This window comes from Stylophora pistillata, chromosome 13 (assembly GCF_964205215.1).
Source record: "Stylophora pistillata chromosome 13, jaStyPist1.2, whole genome shotgun sequence".
Lineage (NCBI taxonomy): Eukaryota > Metazoa > Cnidaria > Anthozoa > Scleractinia > Pocilloporidae > Stylophora > Stylophora pistillata.
In genome coordinates, this window is record NC_142531.1 from 23,567,103 (window position 1) to 23,586,316 (window position 19,214).

Here is a 19,214-nt window from a genome sequence, read left to right on the forward strand (position 1 = left end):
TTTTTGCGAGGAGGACATTTTATTTTGTTTTAGCATAAGGGAAGTACAAATGAAAGGATTATGATCTCTTGGCATGTATGGAGAATAGATTTTAAACTTTTCTAGGGGAGGCTGGCCTCAGATCCCCCTTCAAACTGGCGTCGTCGGCGCTCGGTTTTAGACGTCTGAATGGAGAAAACTTTCGGTGTCGGTCAATGTTCTATCTATGATCCGCGTGATTCCCCTAAAAAATCATTTCTAGAAGCAAAATGAATGTGGTGCAATAGTTTCAAAGTTCTTGAAGGTGCACACTAATGGTTTTAGAAAGTTTTTCTCATCCTTTTATCATTTAATCAGAACGGTAATAGGTTTGCACTTCGCATTCTAGAATGATAAATTGCTTTGTGAAACTGTGCTACTTACCAAACAACACTTGTGTCATATTGAGTTATTATGTGAGATGGAGCACGAAAGATAAAGATGGAAACATAAAACAAAACGTTTAGCGAATGGAAAACACATAGAAAAAATACCAAAATAATCAAGAGCTTATTTTTAGTTTGTCGTTGCCGTTTCAGTATTCTATTTGGATCCTACAATTGGTTCATTTTTTTGTTGCTGTCTTTTTGGAGGTGTCATAATATTTCTGTCATAAGTTCGATGACTTACGATGGCAACGCACTGAATTAAAAGAAAGCTTAAGGGCAGTTTGAAAAAACTGTTTCAAGTGGACTTATTGAGAATATTTTTGAAAAGAACCGGTGCTCAATTTATCAAATCGAATAAGGCATTAATTATTTAAATCTGAAAATGTGCCTGTGTTCTCGCCTACTGCAGACTGATAGACTTTGCATGCGTCACAGGTTGTCAAGTATACCCGTCAAGTCCAGACCCTCATGAGCCACTAGCGGGCGTTCCACATACTCGATTCTCTCATCAACAGCTGACATGTCAAGGTCGCTTTCTGGCTTCACTTTTGGTTTTCCTGGGAGCTGGAGAATATCTTCGACGCGAGCCTCGACTTTAACTGGCTGTGGTTTCGGTCTTTCCAATCCCTTTCGCCAAGTCGGTCTTCTTTGCACATCCAGAACCACAATCACCTCCTCGAATTCATCGTCCTCATCATCTTCATCTTGTTTGTCAAAATCATCAAGGTTTAATATGGGAATAGCTGCTTTCTCTCGTTTGGCGACTTCAGGGCGGATTGGACTCTCGTATTTCGTCTTCCTCAGGTCTAAAATATTGGCCTTAGGAGAATTATCCAAAGGATATTTCAAGAGAAGATCGATTGTTACGGTGTCATAGATCTTACGCTTTAGCTCGGGTGATTCTTTCTCTTCCATCCAATCCGGAGTCTGTATTTCAGATTTTTCTTTGACGACTGCCTTCAGAGGGGGTTCGCGGTCACGATCGGGAGACTTTGAACCATGTTCGGTCACGTCTCGGGCTTCATTCAGCCTTCTGTTACCTCCAGAGGTGTTAAATAGGAGAGATCGCTGATCAAAAGAGTTGAATTCGATACTATTGCTGCTACTGCTTTTCCAACGCCTAAATTCCGTGCTGGAGTCAAAGCCATGTCGAGTAAACAAAGTAACTTCTTGAGCCGGAAAAGACGACCTTTTGGTTTCCATTTTGACCTCACTACTTTCACTAGTCACGCGGCGAACAGAAGTTGTTCTGGTTGCGGTGGAGACCATGGAACTTTGCACCACTCGTCGAGATTGACTTTCTTGCCGTTCTGTGTACGACATTTCTCTGATTCTACGCTCGCTAGTGTTGTTGTTTCTGCACTGATTAAGTTGCAAATTTCTTCTTTGTTTGATTTGTCTACGCCGTCTTTTTGTTCAAGCTTGTTGAAATGTCGAAAACCTTCTAAGTTTGCTGGAGTTTTCCTCGCTGTTTAGAATACTAGCGTTTCTTTTGAATACCCGGAGTACACTTCTAGCTTGTAGACTACGATTAACACGCCCCTGTAACGAAGGAGAGCAAAATGAAAAAATTGAATGTGTAATGAAGGCTCTGAATGATACGAGCAAACCAGTTTGGACATACACGTTTTAGAAGCGGACAATTCATCAATATTTGATCAGTTTGTTTACAACGTAAGCACTCACTTTGTCTTCGTTTGCTAAACCTCGCAAATTTGCTGCGGTCGTCTTTGCGTGTTAAAGTCCCGCTTAAGAATTGAACATGGGGGCCGATTGGAGTATGTTTTATCAACCACTGAGTAAGGTCCTTATGTCCTTTTTAGATCACCAGGGGAATTGTTTCCTTCAAGGTTAATCCCTTCAATTGTTTTTTTTTTTGTCTTTCCCTGGCTTGTCATCTTTAATTGAATGCGTTGAAAAGATAATCCTGGCATTATTTTAAGGATAAAGGGAAGGCGGTAGCCTAGAAAAAGGTGACATGAATCTGGAAGAGTTCAAACTTTTTAAAATTTTTTTCTCGAAAGGGGTTCAAACATAGTGACTTCCACTTTATGGATTCAAACGTTGTCCTTAATCCAGTTAGCTTCTGAGAAATTAAGCGGATTAATTTGTAAAGAATTTGTAATTTGTGAAGAATTTGCAAAGAACTTTTCCAGTCAAAACATTTGAAACAACTTCAATCCACTCTCAGAAATGGCACCTCCCAAACTCTGCGGAAAATATTTGAAAAGACAAACATTTGTTCCGTTTTCTGTTATGAGACAGAAAACTTAGTAATTGAATATCGATTGAACTTTGTTGTTTGTATGCAAATAAATTTTCCTCACTATTTAATTTGACCGCTTTGAAACTTGTAGTAGCTGATGATAAGATTCCGTTCAATCTGAATATGCGAGAGGGTTGAAATTTACAATTTTGCAAGTGAAAGGTTTGAGCTCATAACGCTCGCCTACTTTTAAACGTAGAATGAGCAAGGACAGTAATGCGCTTTTTTTTTTTTTCTTGTTTTCGTATTGGAGCGAGTGCAAGGGGTCTGGGCTTGGAGGTTAGGGACGAAGTTGTTTGTCAGATTCCGCTCTGAATCACATGATATCGAGACCAGATTTATAATAATCCGATAATCTTCATTTCCTTTAAAATTATGTCATGTCATAATTCGGTGACACTAGCTGTTAAGACGAGAACAGTTAGGTTCTAAAGTTTCAAATTGGCGGTAACGGGAGCGACTGAAACATGGCGGCCATGGCTAGTGAGTATTTACAATATGTAGCTTATATCTATTGATCTTTTTTTTATCATTTGAAACAAAGGTGGTGGATATTAGCAGGTGAAAAGCTATTTTCCTTATGATAAAAACCGAACATGACTAATTTGGTAGGTGACTGCAAACTCATCGATTATACGTGCGATTATTAGTTATCGTTCAAGCGAATTATTTTTGGTTAGAATGTGGCATCATTTTGAGAACTTCGACTTTGTATTTAAAAATCGGCATGTGGTGTTTTATTACCATTCACGAAATTACAGCGCATTGAATCGTATGCATGCTTCTCTTCTAGACAAAATTCAGCGCAATGAATGGGGATTAATCTGCCATCATTAGAGGTCTTTCTCCGTTGCTTCTGTAGCCGACTAGAATAGTTTCCTTTGTTTTTATTGCGTATCCCAGTAATAGGATCTGTGCTGAACTTCTAATGCGTTTTTTTGCGTGGTTTCTTTCTTCCAATACCCAAAAGTTCCATACCCATATTGATTAATTCCCCCATGGAAGGAAGCTTTCTTTAACTCGGTTTTCGATGTTGAGATCCTGTGACAATAGATACGTGGTTGAAAGGAGTTTTAACAATAAAATGAAACCTAAAGAGTATAAATTGCAACGGAAACTGTTCGTTAAAGAAAAGATTCTTACCCTGCCCTTCGGCAGCCATTTTGAATTTCGATGCCGTGGAAAAAATAACCTCTTCCCAAGAGTATTTCTACTCTGCTGCCCACATGTGTGTTACCGAATTACGACATATCACTAGTAGTAGTTGTCACTAATGATGCCCCCGCTATTTTGATATTATGGAGTGTAGAATATCTTCTGAAGGGGAACTTTGTACGGGCTCTTCACCAGTGTGTCCCCGGCAAATTTGACCTTAAACAGTGGCTCCATTGTCTACACAATGAGAGACGCAAGAGGACATCAGCTAAACCTTTCTGATAGTTCATTCAAAGAAAAATTTATTTATTTTTATTTATTTATTTACTGCAATTTAATGGCAGAAATACACGGGTGCAGGTAAGATACAGTTAATGAATTTAAAAAAAAAAATGCTATAAGGAGAATCCGCAAAAGAGTCCCAGACCCCATGTAATAGCAGATCACCCAATACATATAGTACGAATGAGATACTATGTTATAATAAAGAAAAATAAAATTATGATTTACCCACAAGAAAATTCTTCACTTTAAATTTAAAATTCCCAATACAATTTGCAGTGCGAATGTCAACAGGCAACATATTCCAAAAATCTACAATTCGATGGAAATAGGAATTTTTAAGGGAATTAGTCCTTGCATATTTTTTCCTCAACATCACTGAGATGATCATAATGTCTTAAGGAATAATAATCTAAACTAGAGTAAAAATCCACAAAAGGTGAAACACTAATGTCAGCAAACCCTTTCAGTGCCTTAAAAAAGAAAGTAACGTCAAATAAAACTCTTCTGTCTTCCAAAGATAATAGATTTAACTTCTCAAGACGAGTTGCATAGCTATGCTTAGTTTTCAAAATTAATTTAGTAGCGCGTCTCTGGACTCCCTCAAGCTTATCAATGTTCTTACGGGAATATGGGGACCACACCTCAGAGCAGTATTCAAGGCTAAGGAACAGTAAAGGGTCCTTAGGGTCTTCAAATCATTTAGTCCTTTACAGGTTCTTTTAATCAGTCCCAATGTCCTATTTGCCTTGGCAACAACACAGTTCACATGGGAGTTCCACTTTAGGTGATGGTCGGTGATAACACCTAGATCCTTGAATTCTTCAACCTCCTCCAACTCAGTGTTGTTTAAGAAGAAAGTCGAGGTGAATGGTTGTTTCTTCTGAGTTATTCTCATGATTTTGCACGTCTTTACACTAAACTCCATACCGTTCAGCGAACTTGACTCGCCAAGGCTGATATCCAATATGGCCACCTACACGTGGTTCAGTTGGAAGCAAGCAAAGCTCACGAAATCGTCGCCCAAAAAGCACATGAAAATTTCTTACTGTAGCGCCAGGAGAAACAAAAGATGGAAAGCTAACCTTTCGGCCGCAATAGACAGATATATGTCATACGAAAAGGCAAAAAAAAAAAACAAAATAGTAGAAGTTCATAAAAGTCCCTCCGCTCCGCATGACGTACCTTGTGTGAATCCAGAAGTATTTGTTTATTGATTTCGTCTTGAAAACAACTTTACAGGATTATCTCTCATGTTCGAGTTTCCTTGAGCGGTGAAACCAACATTTTAGCTTTCTCGAAGGGATTTCATTATCAACACGCAACATTTGTCCGAATTTGGACATTATGTAATGTCTGGGACGTTCTTAAATTATCCTGTATAATTTCCGTTCAACCAAAACATGAAGTTCACCAAAGGATATTTTTCCTAAGCATGCCTTTGATCGATCAGATAATTCTATGAGAAAATTTCGCCGAAGGTGTTCCACAGCCTCGGGTTTGTTTTGAGACAAAATTTATCAAATGTTCCCGCTGCTTACTTTTTTCATTACACTAGGTGATTAAATTATGGCTTTTTTTTGAGGCATTTTCCCACCACCAAACAGATTTTGGATGAATTTATTAAGCCTTGTGAAGATTTAAGCCTGAAGAAATTAAAACTCAGCCCAAAGAAAGCTTCAAGACACTTTTAATTATATGTGACAGTGTTTTTGAGGCAGTCTTATTTGGCACGTCGAGATGCAGACAGTCTTAAGAACAGCTCAGTTCCGTTTTGGAGGCCAGAGCTGAAAATTACGGGTTAAGTCTGTTAAAATGCTCTCATACAAAAATTTTTACACCGAAGAATAAACCCCGTCGTCTTGGACTTTAGAAGACACTTCGTTGCGTGGCAAAGACTCCGCTCCCAGATTCCTTCGCGTTTTTATTCTATCGCCAGCGAACTTTCGGCAATCCTTTGCGTACAGTTTTGGCAATCATAATTTTCGAGCCGCTTTCTCAAAAAATTGAGATTTTTCCTGCTACGGCGAAATTTTTCTCCCTATATACGCGGGGATTTCTAGGGTGCCTTCTCGGGTTCTGGCAGTCTGGGCCAAAATCCAGCGGGGAGCAATAATTTCAGAGCAAATTAAGATTTTAGGATTATCACAAATATGGCCTCGATATCAGGTTGGAATCATCGATCCGTGACTTGAGAAATGTGTGAAGGTCTGGAGCGAGTCTCGACTCGCAGTTCCTTTTGGGATCTCTAATTTGACCGCGTGACTTCGGTTGGCATTGAAGTAGGAAGGAAGAAGAATTGCAATGTTCTAGAACAGATGCAGTTGTACTATGCATGTGAGTTAGAAACAAACATGGTGCATGGGCAATCCAACCACGTCTTTATCAGTAGGTCAAGCCTTGAAAATCTAACATGTCATCCTCTAGAGTTTTGTGGTACTTTCAGCAAAGTTAGAAAATTCAAGAAGTCTTGAATTTCAGATGAGGTCGAAGAAGTTTTTAAAAATGGTTGGTTAACTCTGATCCAGTTTTAAAATCAATTCTTGGCGTCCATACTCTTTAAATGGAAACCTCAATTTCAGACTGCTGTTAAGTTTGACATCAACCTTGTCTGGTGGGAAACTCCGTTTAACTCTCTAAACGTAAAAAATAATTTTTGAATTTTCAAACTCTGCTAAAAGTACCACAAAACTCAAGATATTTTCAAGGCTCGACCCGCTGTAAAGTGGGCGGATATCGCCTCACCCCTCTTTGTTTCCAATTCATATGTACATGATTGTCCCGACCTGTTCTAGAACATTGCAATCCCCACACTACATGTTGTTTTAAATATGAATTATCTTAGTCATGCATCAAACAAACCGAGCCTTAAAATTATGTTAGTGGTAAATTAAGGTAGATTAGACAAGGCTGAGTTATTTTATTGTTCACGTTCGAAGCCTATCTGTTCTGGATTGAGCGTAAAGCGTGTGTAAAGGAGCACTTACAGTGAGGCAAGATTATCACAATTTAACAAGTCTTATCTAACCAGAAGAAATAGGTAAGCGATGAGCGCCTGTGGGTTCCAATATCTGGCAAATTCGGACGAAAGCTTTGAAACTGAGAAGTCTTAAAAGTATGTGGAGTTTACCTGGACCTCTATTTTGTTAGCTGTTTTCTGTTTTGTAAACATGGAAAAGACAAGGGTTCCATGGCACATTTCAATGCTTGAAGGCCAGTCGACTTTCCCATCAAACATTCTTCAATTTAACTGCATACATACCTACGTAATCACAATTTTGATTACCATTAACTATGATTTAGGTGATCGCACAATCTTCGTGAATTTTTATGTAATAATTTTGGTTTTAAGTGGCATAAACCAAGCACAAGCAGTTCACAAAGAGAATTTTGTGCCTCCAGAGTCGTGACTTCAGTTTAAAAATGTTTTAGTGAATCTTAAGAACGGTTCATAGATAACTTGGAAATGGCCGAGAAAAATAATTTCTATTTCACGATCCTAAACTTTCCCGTTGTGTCTAGGTTGTTCTAAACTTCATGCCCTTTACTAAACAAAGAGATGCAGTAAAATCAATAAAAGTTAGTTGTCGATTTTAAGCTTTTTGTTATCTTTGATTTGAATTAAAGAAAACAAATTAGTAAGAAAAATTTCTCATGTTGTGTTCTAAGCCGGAAAAACTAAACATGTTGTGCAGCAGATACACTGTGCCACTTTTTTTTAATCACACACATGATAAATATTCATAAATTGAGCAACCCACTTTTGTTATCATCATAACAAAGTTCTTAGGAAGACCTTGACGTACATACAACATGCCTGCAAGAGCACCTCGTTATGTTGCAAGAAAGTCGGCAGTGCGCTTTGGAATTCCTTTCGGTAAGCTCTTTAATCTATTACCAAATTTTTTTTGAGATAAGTATTTAAGTAAAGTTCATTACTGCGTTAGATTATGCACGATTTTTTCCACTTGATTATCAAGCTTTGTAATTACTGGTATGGCAGTCGCAAGAACAGAGCAACTTGATCCTCTTTGTCAGGCATTTTTTGATGTAAAGTTGAATAAATTGTTATACTTTAACCAAAACAGAGCTTGGAATTCTGCAACTGAACTAAATTTAACAACGATAAAAACATGTTTTCAAGTGAACATTCCTGAAACGATTCCTTGAAAGGACCTGAAAGTTAGGGTTTAAGTGAGAATTTGGCTCATGAGGTTTTTTCTGTTTTTACTTGAGTGGCGTAGCAAGATTAATTTCCAGAAACCATTGTCATTTTCATCCAAAAAAAAATTAAACAAACTAAGAGATTACTTCTTAAAAGTTGTCGGTCTTCAGGTGCTATCACGGATGATTTCACGTGTAAATCAATGAAAGAACCGTTAAACAATAAATTTGCATGAAAATGTAGACTATACAGAAAGATTATGGGCGTCAAGATACAATGACGCGTAGACAGCTGATTACTCTAAGTGAAAATTCCTGAATATTTCATAGGAGTGGAATTTTTAATATCATAACCATGAAATTTGAAGAGCATTTTCTGGGGTGTAAATGGGAAGTTCGTGGACGCCTCGTAAATTCCCGTAACATTCTATCGATATTTACACTTCTCTAGATCTTTCGCAGATTTTCACACGCTTCAGTAGTCGCCTCTGTTGTCAATTAAGTATCAAAATTATTCACCGTGCTTCCACAAAACCGCGCCTTTTCAGTTCAGAGCGCGACGGAAATCGAAAAATAGAGTGCTTGGGTATCACGAACGACCACGAGATCACGGAATAATCACAAACCCTCCTGGATTAAGGGAGCACATCGTTCCATCCGTTGGTTCATTTACACACTTTTTCGCTAGGTTGGAAATAAGGAATATTTTCTTGATTTACGATGAAAGGTATGTTTTAAGATCTTTATCCGTTATGCACTAATAGTAGTAGATTGATTCGCCACCAAGAAAGTTGCAAACATTAAAATCTTTAATATTTCTGGTTCTTTAGTGATTGTCGTTGCATTGCAGGAAATTTTCGACGTTGTATTTTGATTCTCACGCTGGTGTACAATGATGTTTATAAGTTTCGAAATCGTTTTATCCCGCTGGCATTACAAGAGATACTTTAGTTCTTTCCCATTAGTTTCTCGGTAGGAGCAAGTCAAGGGCAATTTTTTTAAAGAATATTCTTAATATTTTGGAACTCTTTAAGAAGATTTTCATTCGCCAGATTGTATTCGCTCGCTTTATAGCAAGATGCCTGCAGCGGAAATCAAGCTATTTGTATGCAAAATACACCTCTTCTACCGCTTATTCGCAAGTTGCTGCAAATGCATAAGTTTTGGTGCCACATAAAGCCGAAATATTCTATGAACATTTCAGCGAGAAAGCAGTTAAATAAAGCTCCTATCTAAGGGGTACGAGATATTTCGTCTACTAGGTTTATTTTTAGTGTCCATTGTTTGCCGTGTTTGAAAGTTTTCCAAACTTTTCAAAATCTATTTATGCTTCACTGGTGACAGCTCAAAATGAAACATTTTGCAAGCTAAAACAAAGTCCTTCTTTTTACCCAACAGCACAATTTGTCAATCTAAATTATAAATGAGAAAGAAGCTTTTTATATTATATTTTATGTCGGAGAGTGTAAAAGTGTATGTGCTTTACAGCTAAAATGATTCCGCTCAATTTAAATTACCTCAGGTCCAATATCTGATGGGTGAAGTGCCGTCTCGAGTATTGAACTTTTAACAGGGGCGATATTAATTGAACTAACTTTTGGCTTAGACTGGCGCCCTCACAGCAAAACCTAAAATTAAGACGCCGTTGATAGCAACGACAATTAAGTTAACATGATCGAATTTCAGCACGCGGATTCACAGATTGTTGGAAAACACTAAAAATATTTGTTTGTTTATCCACTCGCGTGTATCGGACTAATCTTAAGCGGTTTACAATACTTTACTAAGATCCTTAAAATTTGGAATGCTCTCCTAATATCGATCATTGGTTCGACTAGCTTCTCTGCAACTGAAAAAAAAGTTGATTAAATATTTAATGAAATGAGCCTGAATTGTCCTTTTTACAATTGTGGGCTTGGCGGCCAAGCCTTTGAACAGGAGTGAGGCTAAGGGTGACCTTTTTATGATAGAGACGTTGCTGCTTTTCAAATGCAAATTCCTTTTGTTATCATGCTCACTAGATACAGGTCTCTATCACAACAGGGTCACCCTTAGCCTCACTCCTGTTCAAAGGCTTGGCCACCAAGCCTACAACTGTAAAAGGGACTATTGACCAAGCCGCACCTCACAACTTACAAACATCTAGACAACAGAGCTAGCCTCCCCTCCCCTGGTGATTTCTTAGGGGTCTCCTTACCCCACCATACTGTTGAATTGTATAAATATTACTACTGAAGTGGCTAATGTATGATTGAGATGGTGATCATAATAATGATAATGACGATGATGATGTTGGTAATTTTTTCCCATAGCCTGTTTAAGGTGGTGTTGCCCGTGCTGTTTACGTGGTGAACCCGAAGAAAAACAGCGTGTTAAAGTCGCATACGGCGTCGCTAAGGACTCGAACGCGGACGAAAACGTTAACTTGCTAAAACCCGAAGAGCTGCCGGAAGACACCGTGAAAGAAAACGGAGGCACAGTGGTGAAATCTGATAGCGACGAAGAGGTTCAAAAAGAAGAGGATACTAAAGAAGACGTAGACATAGAGGACGAAGACGACGACACTATGTGGTACACGGACGAAAACGGACGGCGTGTACGGCGTGTGCTGACGACAGTAACAACTACTTCGACGAAAACAACATCTGAGAACGGCGACGATGGTAAACACCTGACGAGGGATGTACTACAAATGGAAGGTAATTATGGAGGAGTCGACAAAGATGAGGATGTGGAAGTCAGGGAGTTCGTGGATGAGAATGGCCGGAAAGTTCGACGAATAATTAAAAAGACGATTGTAACAACAACAACCACGAGGAAGACGACATCTAACAACGATGGACCCAGCAACAAAGAGATAAGCAGTGGAGAAGTGCCCTTGCAATTTGGCAGCAAGCCTCCAGTACATGAAGTGAGCAAGATGGACTTGGACATCAGAGGGCAGCCGTTTGGAAATCACGATATCAAGTTTACAACCAGAGGCCATACGACAATCAGTACTGAGTCGACAGGAGGGAACAATCACGGAAACAGCACATCTTACCATCGTTCAGTCTTCACCAAGACGATCGGAGGCGATGGAGGCACGACAGTAGTCGAGCACTCTACGAAGAGTTTCGGACGTGGCGACGACCACCCGATAACAGCTGTGACGAAGGAATCTCGTATTCATGTTCCAGAGTGGATGGAGGAAAAGCCTTTGCCCGAATCAACACGACGAAGCCATGGAACTTCAGACATTAGTGTTCACTTAAATTACCCAAGAGATTTCACACCTAAGAAGGAACCAGAACCTGTAGCTAACGAAAGCAGGATCAATCCCCAAGTTGCCAAACGGGAAAAACCTGTTATCGATATCCTGAGTCTTAGGGACGTGGTCAGGGAGAAAGAGAAAGAGAAAAAAGAAGAGAAACCGCCATTACCTCAACCACATCCCACTGAGGAAGAAGAGGAAGAGGAAGAAGAAAGTGAAGAAGAAGATGAAGAATATGATGAATTTGAGGAGGAGATAGTTGTATTGGAAGTACAGAGAAAGCCACGCTACCACAGGGGTCTGGAAATTCCCAAAGATGAACCAGAGAAGGATGTGATCCCTGTGGAGGATCTCCTAGCAGTTCCAGTATTAGAAAAGTTACAAGAAAGTGCCCCCATAGATTTCATTGAAGAGGAAAAAGTCGAAGCTGTAGAACGCCCGCCAGTTAACGAATCTCCGTTGGACTTTTCCAGTTTTGAAGATTAATTTCGAAGGAACATTGCTACTTTTGGAAAATACTATGTAGCTAACACAGTGAACAAAGGCGAACGTAACTGACAATTCACATACGTAAAACTGAACGGGGAGAAATTTAAGACTATGTTAAGCTTTTTAAGAACACTTGGGAACTGAAATGTAAAACGCTGGCCATTAGAAAAAAGATGCAAAGGGATTTAGACAAATAAATATTTCATATTTAAGCCGCGAAAGCTTTAGCGCTCCACTTCTGACATTTTAGCAATTTCAACTTGAACCTTGCTCAGTTGCGATGATTTTTAATCTAATCAAAGTATGACAATAACTGGTTCACTTGATGGTGGATCAATTTTTCACATAAATATCCACTGACTACCTGTCACTAATAATGTAGAACTTAAAATCATAATAACAGAGTGACTTTCCACGCGACAGAAATACAAAACTGTCCAGTTAAATTATCAAAACTGCTGAGGTAATCACAGAAAGAACGCATGCGCGGGAAATGTGTGTGACAAAGTTTCCGATAGGCTTTGGTATTGTAAGCATGTAATTGGCTGAAATGGTACGAACTGAATGTCAGCCAATCAGCATAATATGGCAAAACTAAAGTATTAGGGGATACCTTTGCTTTAATCAAACGATTCATTTTTAAAAAGTAGAATTGATTCAAACTATCACAATAAACATCTTTTAAAATCCACGATCCCCCTTCTAATCATATTTTACATAACTGAAGCGGACAAGTGAAGCCACAACAAGCCATTCAAGAAAGAGCTGAATAACGTGCACGCATGCGCTAGATTTTGCCGTGGAAACACGGATCTTGAGTTGTTCACATGAATGATTTCCTATTCTGTTGCTTCGAGGTGTCGTTTTCCTTGCCACTTTTCTTTTACAGAACAACCTCCAAAAACTTGGTACACCCCCTGAAAATTTTCAAAATTTAATATTCTCCTTAAAACCTCTGAAAATAGGAAAATGCCTTCGACGAAAACAGAGTTCCTCGGTTTTAAAAGTCAGCCCTTGCTATTTTCCGCTAATTTCGCTAAATTTTAGACCTAAGACACTTGAGCCCGCGTTGTTGACGGCAACCCGCTGACATAGCATTTCATTATTCAGCTCTGTCGCTATTCAACCTTTTCAAAAACCTTTCGTTACCACCGGTCTAAGATGAGCACTTTTAAGTTGTTTATTCAAACCAACGCGAGGATGACTTTGGAAATTATTCAAGAAATTCTTTTTAAGTCGTCACACTCCTTTCTTATATCTATCACATGTACCTCGTTGTCTTTCGCCCTACTCCACTAATGTAAGTTTTAATCCCTAGTTCCCATGCGACTATTTCTAGGAAAAGGTAACTTTACGACACGATTACAAAGGTCGAACGAGCCTTCGGTGACCAAAATGTCAATTCAGCGGAAATACAACGGACAGTCGCCTTGAAGTATGCCCCAGGTCTCTTCAAAAAGTTCCACAACATCTGCAGAGAGGGGAGATAGTACAGTGTTGACATAATTCTTTTTGTGAAGACAGAAGCAAACCGGTAGTACCTCTCATTCCCGCTACAATTGAAGATTATTTGACAAAGTGCCATTTAGACAGCCATTAGCTTATGCTTCACGTAATTATTATTTTTATGGTAGACAATGGTTGCTGGTACCTTCATGTAAGGGCCCGTGTTTCGTACTTTTCAGATTTTCCTCCAAGTGTTTCACTGACGAAGCTCCAATAATAACAGCATCTGAAACAGGAAAACGTTTCAAATGAAACCTAAAAGGGAGTGGCTCAGAGAAACTTAGGGTTCTAGACAAGAGGGGGAGGGTGATCTATCAATGGCTTTCGATAACTTTTTCCATAAGCGGCTGCCGACAGTGTAAGGTGCCGTAAGGCAAATACAAAACACGAAAACTTACTCGCAGGCTCAACAGACGGCTGTAAGAGGTCTTATGTACTAGTATCAGTCAGGTAGATAGTTACAAGTCACTCGGTGTCTATATTTCTTCATATCTCTCCTGGAACAACCATATTGACTACATTGTGAAGAAAGCGAGCGAGCGCCTTTACGCTCTTAGGATGCTTGGGAAGGCAGTAATCCCCCAGACTGATTTAGTGCTTATTTATTGCTCCCTAATACGGTCGGTCTTGGAGTACGCGGCCCCTGTCTGCGCATATCTTCCTGAGTACCTTAATAAGCTCGTCGAGTCAGTATAATGGAAAGCACTTAGGATAATCTTTCCCCGTCTTGACTATGGATCTGGCCTTAGTGGGGCTCGGCTGCAACCCTTCGTGGTTCGCAGAGCTGAACTGCGTTCCAGGTTCATGGCTGGGGCGAGGAGGACTGAACCTATAAGTTACATCCTTCCTCGCACCACAGAGGTGCATCATGGTTATTCTTCGCGAGCCGGAAATGTTCGAGTAGATCGGTTTAGAGGGGCCACAGATAGACTTAATAATTTTGTTACTGTTCGATATGAATAAGATGTATATTTAATGTTGTACCTATGTAATACGGACCCATACTGCAATTCAGCCATAGCTGCGTGAGTATGGAATTAAACGATCATCAATCAATCATTCAATCAATGGTCAGCGGTAGACTGTAACCAGCTTTCATTAAAACCGTGTTCCCACCAATAGCGTAGCTCCACCTTTTGCATATAAACATGCACACAACCCACAATTCCTCCATTCGCTCTGACGAAGGGCTAACGCTCGAAACGTCAGCTTTTAAACTCTTTTTCAATTTGCAGTATCAGCTTAGTTGATAAACCTAATAACCTTGTTACCCCCATCGACGCAGCACCACAGTTTCTTTGGAAACTTACCCCTTTTATTCATTTGTCTTTTATTAAAACCCCTGGCTTATCAACATGTGAGAACAGGAATTATCTGAGCGTTAGCGAAATTTCAAAAATAGATCATAAGCAAGAACCAATCAAGACGCGTGTATAATTCAACTTATTATGTAAAATGTAACAGGTTCGCCGATCATTGGTTCTTGAACATTTTCAGAGCCATACTCGTTACCAATAAATCTAAAATTTCCATTAATTAATCCTGGAATGTTAAACCTGTTATCACGTAACCCCAATGTATCTAGCTGGAATAATGTTATCTACCCTTACTCCTTGGAAAAAATATTTATAAGGATACAACATGAACAAAAGAACACGATAACAGAAAAAGATGATACCTCCACAGGCGCCGTCTAATTTGGAGTGGTGGTACATCCATCTAAGAGAGGCGTCAATCAAAGTCACTTTTCCTTCACCATAAATACGATCCAGTGTTCCTCTGAGTTTGTCAAGTAAATCAAATAACGGCTTCTTCCAAAAACGATTGACGTAGCTGAGAAAAAAAAAGAAAAATTGAACAAAGATGTTCAATGCACGAACAACCTGAATAGCTCTAGAGACTTTGATTTACTGGATGTTAAAGTTTTCAACGCAGCATGAGCATCAATGTAAGCCAACCAAGTTCTACGTCATGTTGATTTCCTCAATCGTCCCCGTATGAGCAAGAGTGTCTGCGATTTTCTGTTCGTCAAGGAAATTACAGTACTCAGTCTGTGAGGGTCTTACCAGGCTTCCTTGCACGTGCTTTGCCACCATGGCTCAACGACTAACATAACTCTATTATTCAAAATCATCGCTATCGTTTCCACGATTATCATCATTTCCTGGTTCCCAGGGGGAAAGGAGTACGGTAAGTTTAGCCTAAATCAACCTCTCTCGCTTAAAAGACACGAATAGCTTTTGGCATTAGTAAACTTTCGGCAAAGCTTCAGGAAAGGTTCGGGGACCACCTATTTTGCAAGCTAACTTACACATCGGCCCACTCGCCCGTGCCTGCATAGCGTCCATGCTGAATGTTGCCGCTATCTCTGTCCTCGTAGCGATGTTTTCCCGTCAACAGTCCACCTGCCAACTGCGAAAAAAAAAAAAAAAAAAGAGTCGGTACTTTGTGAAACGCTAGACTCAAACAGCATTCATTCCCTGGATTCTCTTTTTTTTCCCCAATATCATGTGAAGATGAAACAATTTCAATGTAATAGAAAAAATGCGAGCCCCAGATGGGACTTGAACCCACGACCCTCCGTGATCTAGTCGGATGCTCTAACAACTGAGCTACTGGAGACTCTATGTGAGCTATATCAAAACATAAATTCTCCACCCTAGCTGCTATACATTTCTTATAATTTAAGATGTGAGAATTTAGTGTGACATCAAATAATACTCCCTGATTGATATATTTCTTACTTCTCTTCACCATTCTACTGGAAAATGCATGATAAACATATGGAGAAATTCAGTTTTTGATCACCGCCGGAGACAAAACAGTCAACCCATCCTAACATCAAGGTGCTGACAAAGAGAATTTACTTAAACAATCCTATGACATAAATGTTTGATTCATGGGTAATATTGAAAGGAGAAATAAATTAGATACTCATCACTCTTTGGGAAAAAAAGGGTTTACTGAAAGGAGCACTCTTACGAAACCGCCCTATAATTTGAAAACCTGAAAAATTCAGTTGTTACATTATAATATGAATTTTTAGCAATTAATAAAGCCTTTTCAATAATAATTTTAGTCGAAAGTCAATTCTAGGGCAAGAAATTACGATTTGAAAACCGTTCCGCCATTAATTTTCGTAATCACGGCCAACTCATCTTCAGTCAGTGGTCACTCCCACTGTGATGTAGATTACTCAAAACACTGTTGGCGTCATTTTATATTTATACAGAAACCTCGTGAAATTTAATGAAATAGTCTTGGTCTTAGTGTTATAAAAGCAATATGTACGATCAAAATACTGTTTTTGAAAATTAGCCACGAGCACGGCGCGTCAAATGAGTAATCTACGTCACCCTCCAAACTTGCGCCAGTCTTCTCGAGCCTGGCAAGTGATTACGAAAATTAATGGCGGAACGGTTTTCAAATCGTAATTTCTCACCCTAGAATTGACTTTCAACTAAAATTATTATTGAACAGGCTTTATTAATCACTAAAAATTCATATTATAATGAAATAACTAAATTTTTTGGGTTTTCAAATTATAGGGCGGTTTCGTAAGAGTGCTCCTTTAACACCTTGGCTGAAGTTCTTCCTTTGGCATACTTACTGGGTTATAAGCATAGAATGCTATTCCAAATCTTCTCAAGCATGAAAAAAGTTCTCTCTCTATATCCCTGAAAATAAGTTGTAGTTCTACCTTGAAACACGCATTAAAATACCTCTAAAATAACTGGAAAGAAAAATATGGTTTGAACTTAACAATTGACCCAACACCAAGGGCTGTAAACATCAGTAGTCAACAAACAAGTAAGTAAGTAAGTAAGTAAGTAAAACCTTTATTTAAACACGATAAGTATTGAAGCTGAAATTTTATTGATTTGTTAAGAAGTAGATTCCAAGCTTCCTTTTATTGGTTTGGTAATAGATCACAGATGACATCAAAGTTTGGTTGGAACAAAAACGTAGCACACAAGGTGCGACTGATTATGCCATTGATGTTTCTACCACATTTTGACCTCTTCTGTTATCTATTACTGTACCAACCCGTGGCAACATGGAATCTTTTGTTTATATGATAAACAAGCAGATTTTTGCTAATAGTGTCATCATCATGTGTCGTCCTCCCATAGATCATAAGCAAGAACCAATCAAAATGTGTGTGCAATTTAGCTTATCAAATAACACGTGACATTTAATAGCGTTGTTTGCACACATTGGAATCTATTTTTTTAGTTCTCTGGGCACCTCAGTTGCAATAGGCCTTTTGCAGTTTGAGATCACGTGCTTAGATACCGCATAGCAACGCCATACTGGAGAGCAAGCACTCCCGTGATCTCAGACAAAATAGAGATCACAGAGGTCTGCATTCAAACAAAGAATACAGTGGAAAACAAGTTAAAGGGTATCCCAATTTGAGAAATCTTGTAAGTTTTAATCAACAGCTTCCTTGGAGTGTATCAGCGAAAAACAAATTTTGGTGTGATTTTGCTGCTGATACACTGCGGGGAAGCTGTTGATTACTTCTTACTGGATTTCTCGCATTGGGATACCTTTTGACCTGTTATCTGCTGTATTCTTTGTTTAAATGCAGACCTCTGTGACCTCTATACTGTCTGAGATCACTGGAGTGCTTGCTCTCCAGTATGGCATTGCTATGCGTTATCTAAGCACGTGATCTCTAGCTGCAAAAGGCCTATTGAACCCCTGGAATTTCAGCCAAGTGTCCACTATATTCTGTCATTCTTATTATCTGCTATAATCTTTATTACCCCTCACCTTGTAACAGGATTGTACATCCCTTGATACACAGTTGGTACTGGGTAGTTGTTCATCTTGCACAGGTAATAAATTTCTGCCTAGATAATTAGATCAGGTAAGGTAAGGCTGATGGCTCATTTAAATATGCTACTTAAACCCTTAAACTCCCAAGATCCAATTGTTAATTCTCCTCTCTAGCTGCTACACATTTTCTTCTAAATTAGTTACGAGAATTTGGTGTTGGTTCAAAGTAGCAACTTCTCCCTGTTAAGCTTGAATTTTCTCATTAGCTGTTTGCTGGATAATGTAAAATATAAAAAAAACTCTTACCACTTGCCAGGATGAATAATTTGAGAGACCAAAGGATTCAAATTTGCCTTCTGTTAAAAGAGGAGAAATATAAACTACGTTACATAGGATTTACTGGAAAATTATAGGAAGCTCAGCTCAGACCCTTACATGAAACTACCATAACATTAAAAAAAAAACCATTAGATAAATCATCATTGTTACCTTGCAAATATTCAGAGCTATAGATTTAAACCCCCTGGATATCAGAAAATATTAATAATCAAAACTCAGACACCAGTGTCTAAAAAATGGACACTTGTGTCTACAAACTCAGACACTACTCATCTATAACTCAAAACACCAGTATTTATAATAGGACTCTAGTGTTTAAATTTGGACACTAATACCTAAAACTCAGAGACTAGAGTCTAAAATTGGACACTAGCATATTAAACTCAGACACTTGTATGACTTCCCAGAACCAGGGAAAGTTTTCAAATTATACAGCATACATTGAGAGAAATAGCTGCAAATTGATGGATTTCATTCCCTCCAATAAAAAATAGCAGCACCTACCACTATTAATCCCACATTTTGGTCAGTATAACCACAGTCCCTTGGTACAAATATTCAATGTGGT

The 19,214-nt window shown here is 38.8% G+C and overlaps 3 protein-coding genes across 8 annotated transcripts in view; 1 reads left to right on the forward strand and 2 right to left on the reverse strand.

Moving 5' to 3' along the window:
• LOC111330086 (uncharacterized) lies at nt 1-3,957 on the reverse strand. Of its 3 annotated transcripts, XM_088742495.1 has the most exons (3): nt 3,817-3,951; nt 3,652-3,714; nt 1-1,949 (listed from the first exon to the last, which is right to left on the reverse strand). In XM_088742495.1, exon 3 carries the CDS (start codon nt 1,728-1,730, stop codon nt 837-839), a length of 894 nt encoding a protein of 297 aa, XP_088598621.1. In that variant the 5' UTR covers nt 1,731-1,949; nt 3,652-3,714; nt 3,817-3,951; the 3' UTR covers nt 1-836. The 3 variants fall into 3 exon arrangements, with proteins under 3 accessions (XP_088598621.1, XP_022790619.2, XP_022790617.2); XM_022934884.2 differs by lacking the exon at nt 3,652-3,714 and having other exon boundaries at nt 3,817-3,957; XM_022934882.2 differs by lacking the exons at nt 3,652-3,714; nt 3,817-3,951 and adding an exon at nt 2,094-2,419.
• On the forward strand, nt 3,020-12,707 carry LOC111330085 (uncharacterized). Of its 3 annotated transcripts, none has more exons than XM_022934880.2 (2): nt 3,020-3,156; nt 10,587-12,707. In XM_022934880.2, exons 1-2 carry the CDS (start codon nt 3,141-3,143, stop codon nt 12,011-12,013), a joined length of 1,443 nt encoding a protein of 480 aa, XP_022790615.2. In that variant the 5' UTR covers nt 3,020-3,140; the 3' UTR covers nt 12,014-12,707. The 3 variants fall into 3 exon arrangements, with proteins under 3 accessions (XP_022790615.2, XP_022790614.2, XP_022790616.2); XM_022934879.2 differs by lacking the exon at nt 3,020-3,156 and adding an exon at nt 7,894-7,987; XM_022934881.2 differs by lacking the exon at nt 3,020-3,156 and adding an exon at nt 8,639-9,001.
• The window catches only part of LOC111330087 (aflatoxin B1 aldehyde reductase member 2), a 9,481-nt gene continuing 2,554 nt past the window's right edge, over nt 12,288-19,214 (reverse strand). For both annotated transcript variants that reach the window (XM_088742492.1, XM_088742494.1), the window contains exons 7-13: nt 18,614-18,663; nt 18,302-18,381; nt 17,133-17,199; nt 15,834-15,934; nt 15,201-15,355; nt 13,668-13,748; nt 12,288-13,487 (exon numbers count right to left, since the gene is read on the reverse strand). In XM_088742492.1, the coding sequence (XP_088598618.1) occupies nt 13,420-13,487; nt 13,668-13,748; nt 15,201-15,355; nt 15,834-15,934; nt 17,133-17,199; nt 18,302-18,381; nt 18,614-18,663 (602 nt within the window). In that variant the 3' untranslated portion in view covers nt 12,288-13,419. The remainder of the gene's footprint in view (nt 13,488-13,667; nt 13,749-15,200; nt 15,356-15,833; nt 15,935-17,132; nt 17,200-18,301; nt 18,382-18,613; nt 18,664-19,214) is intronic.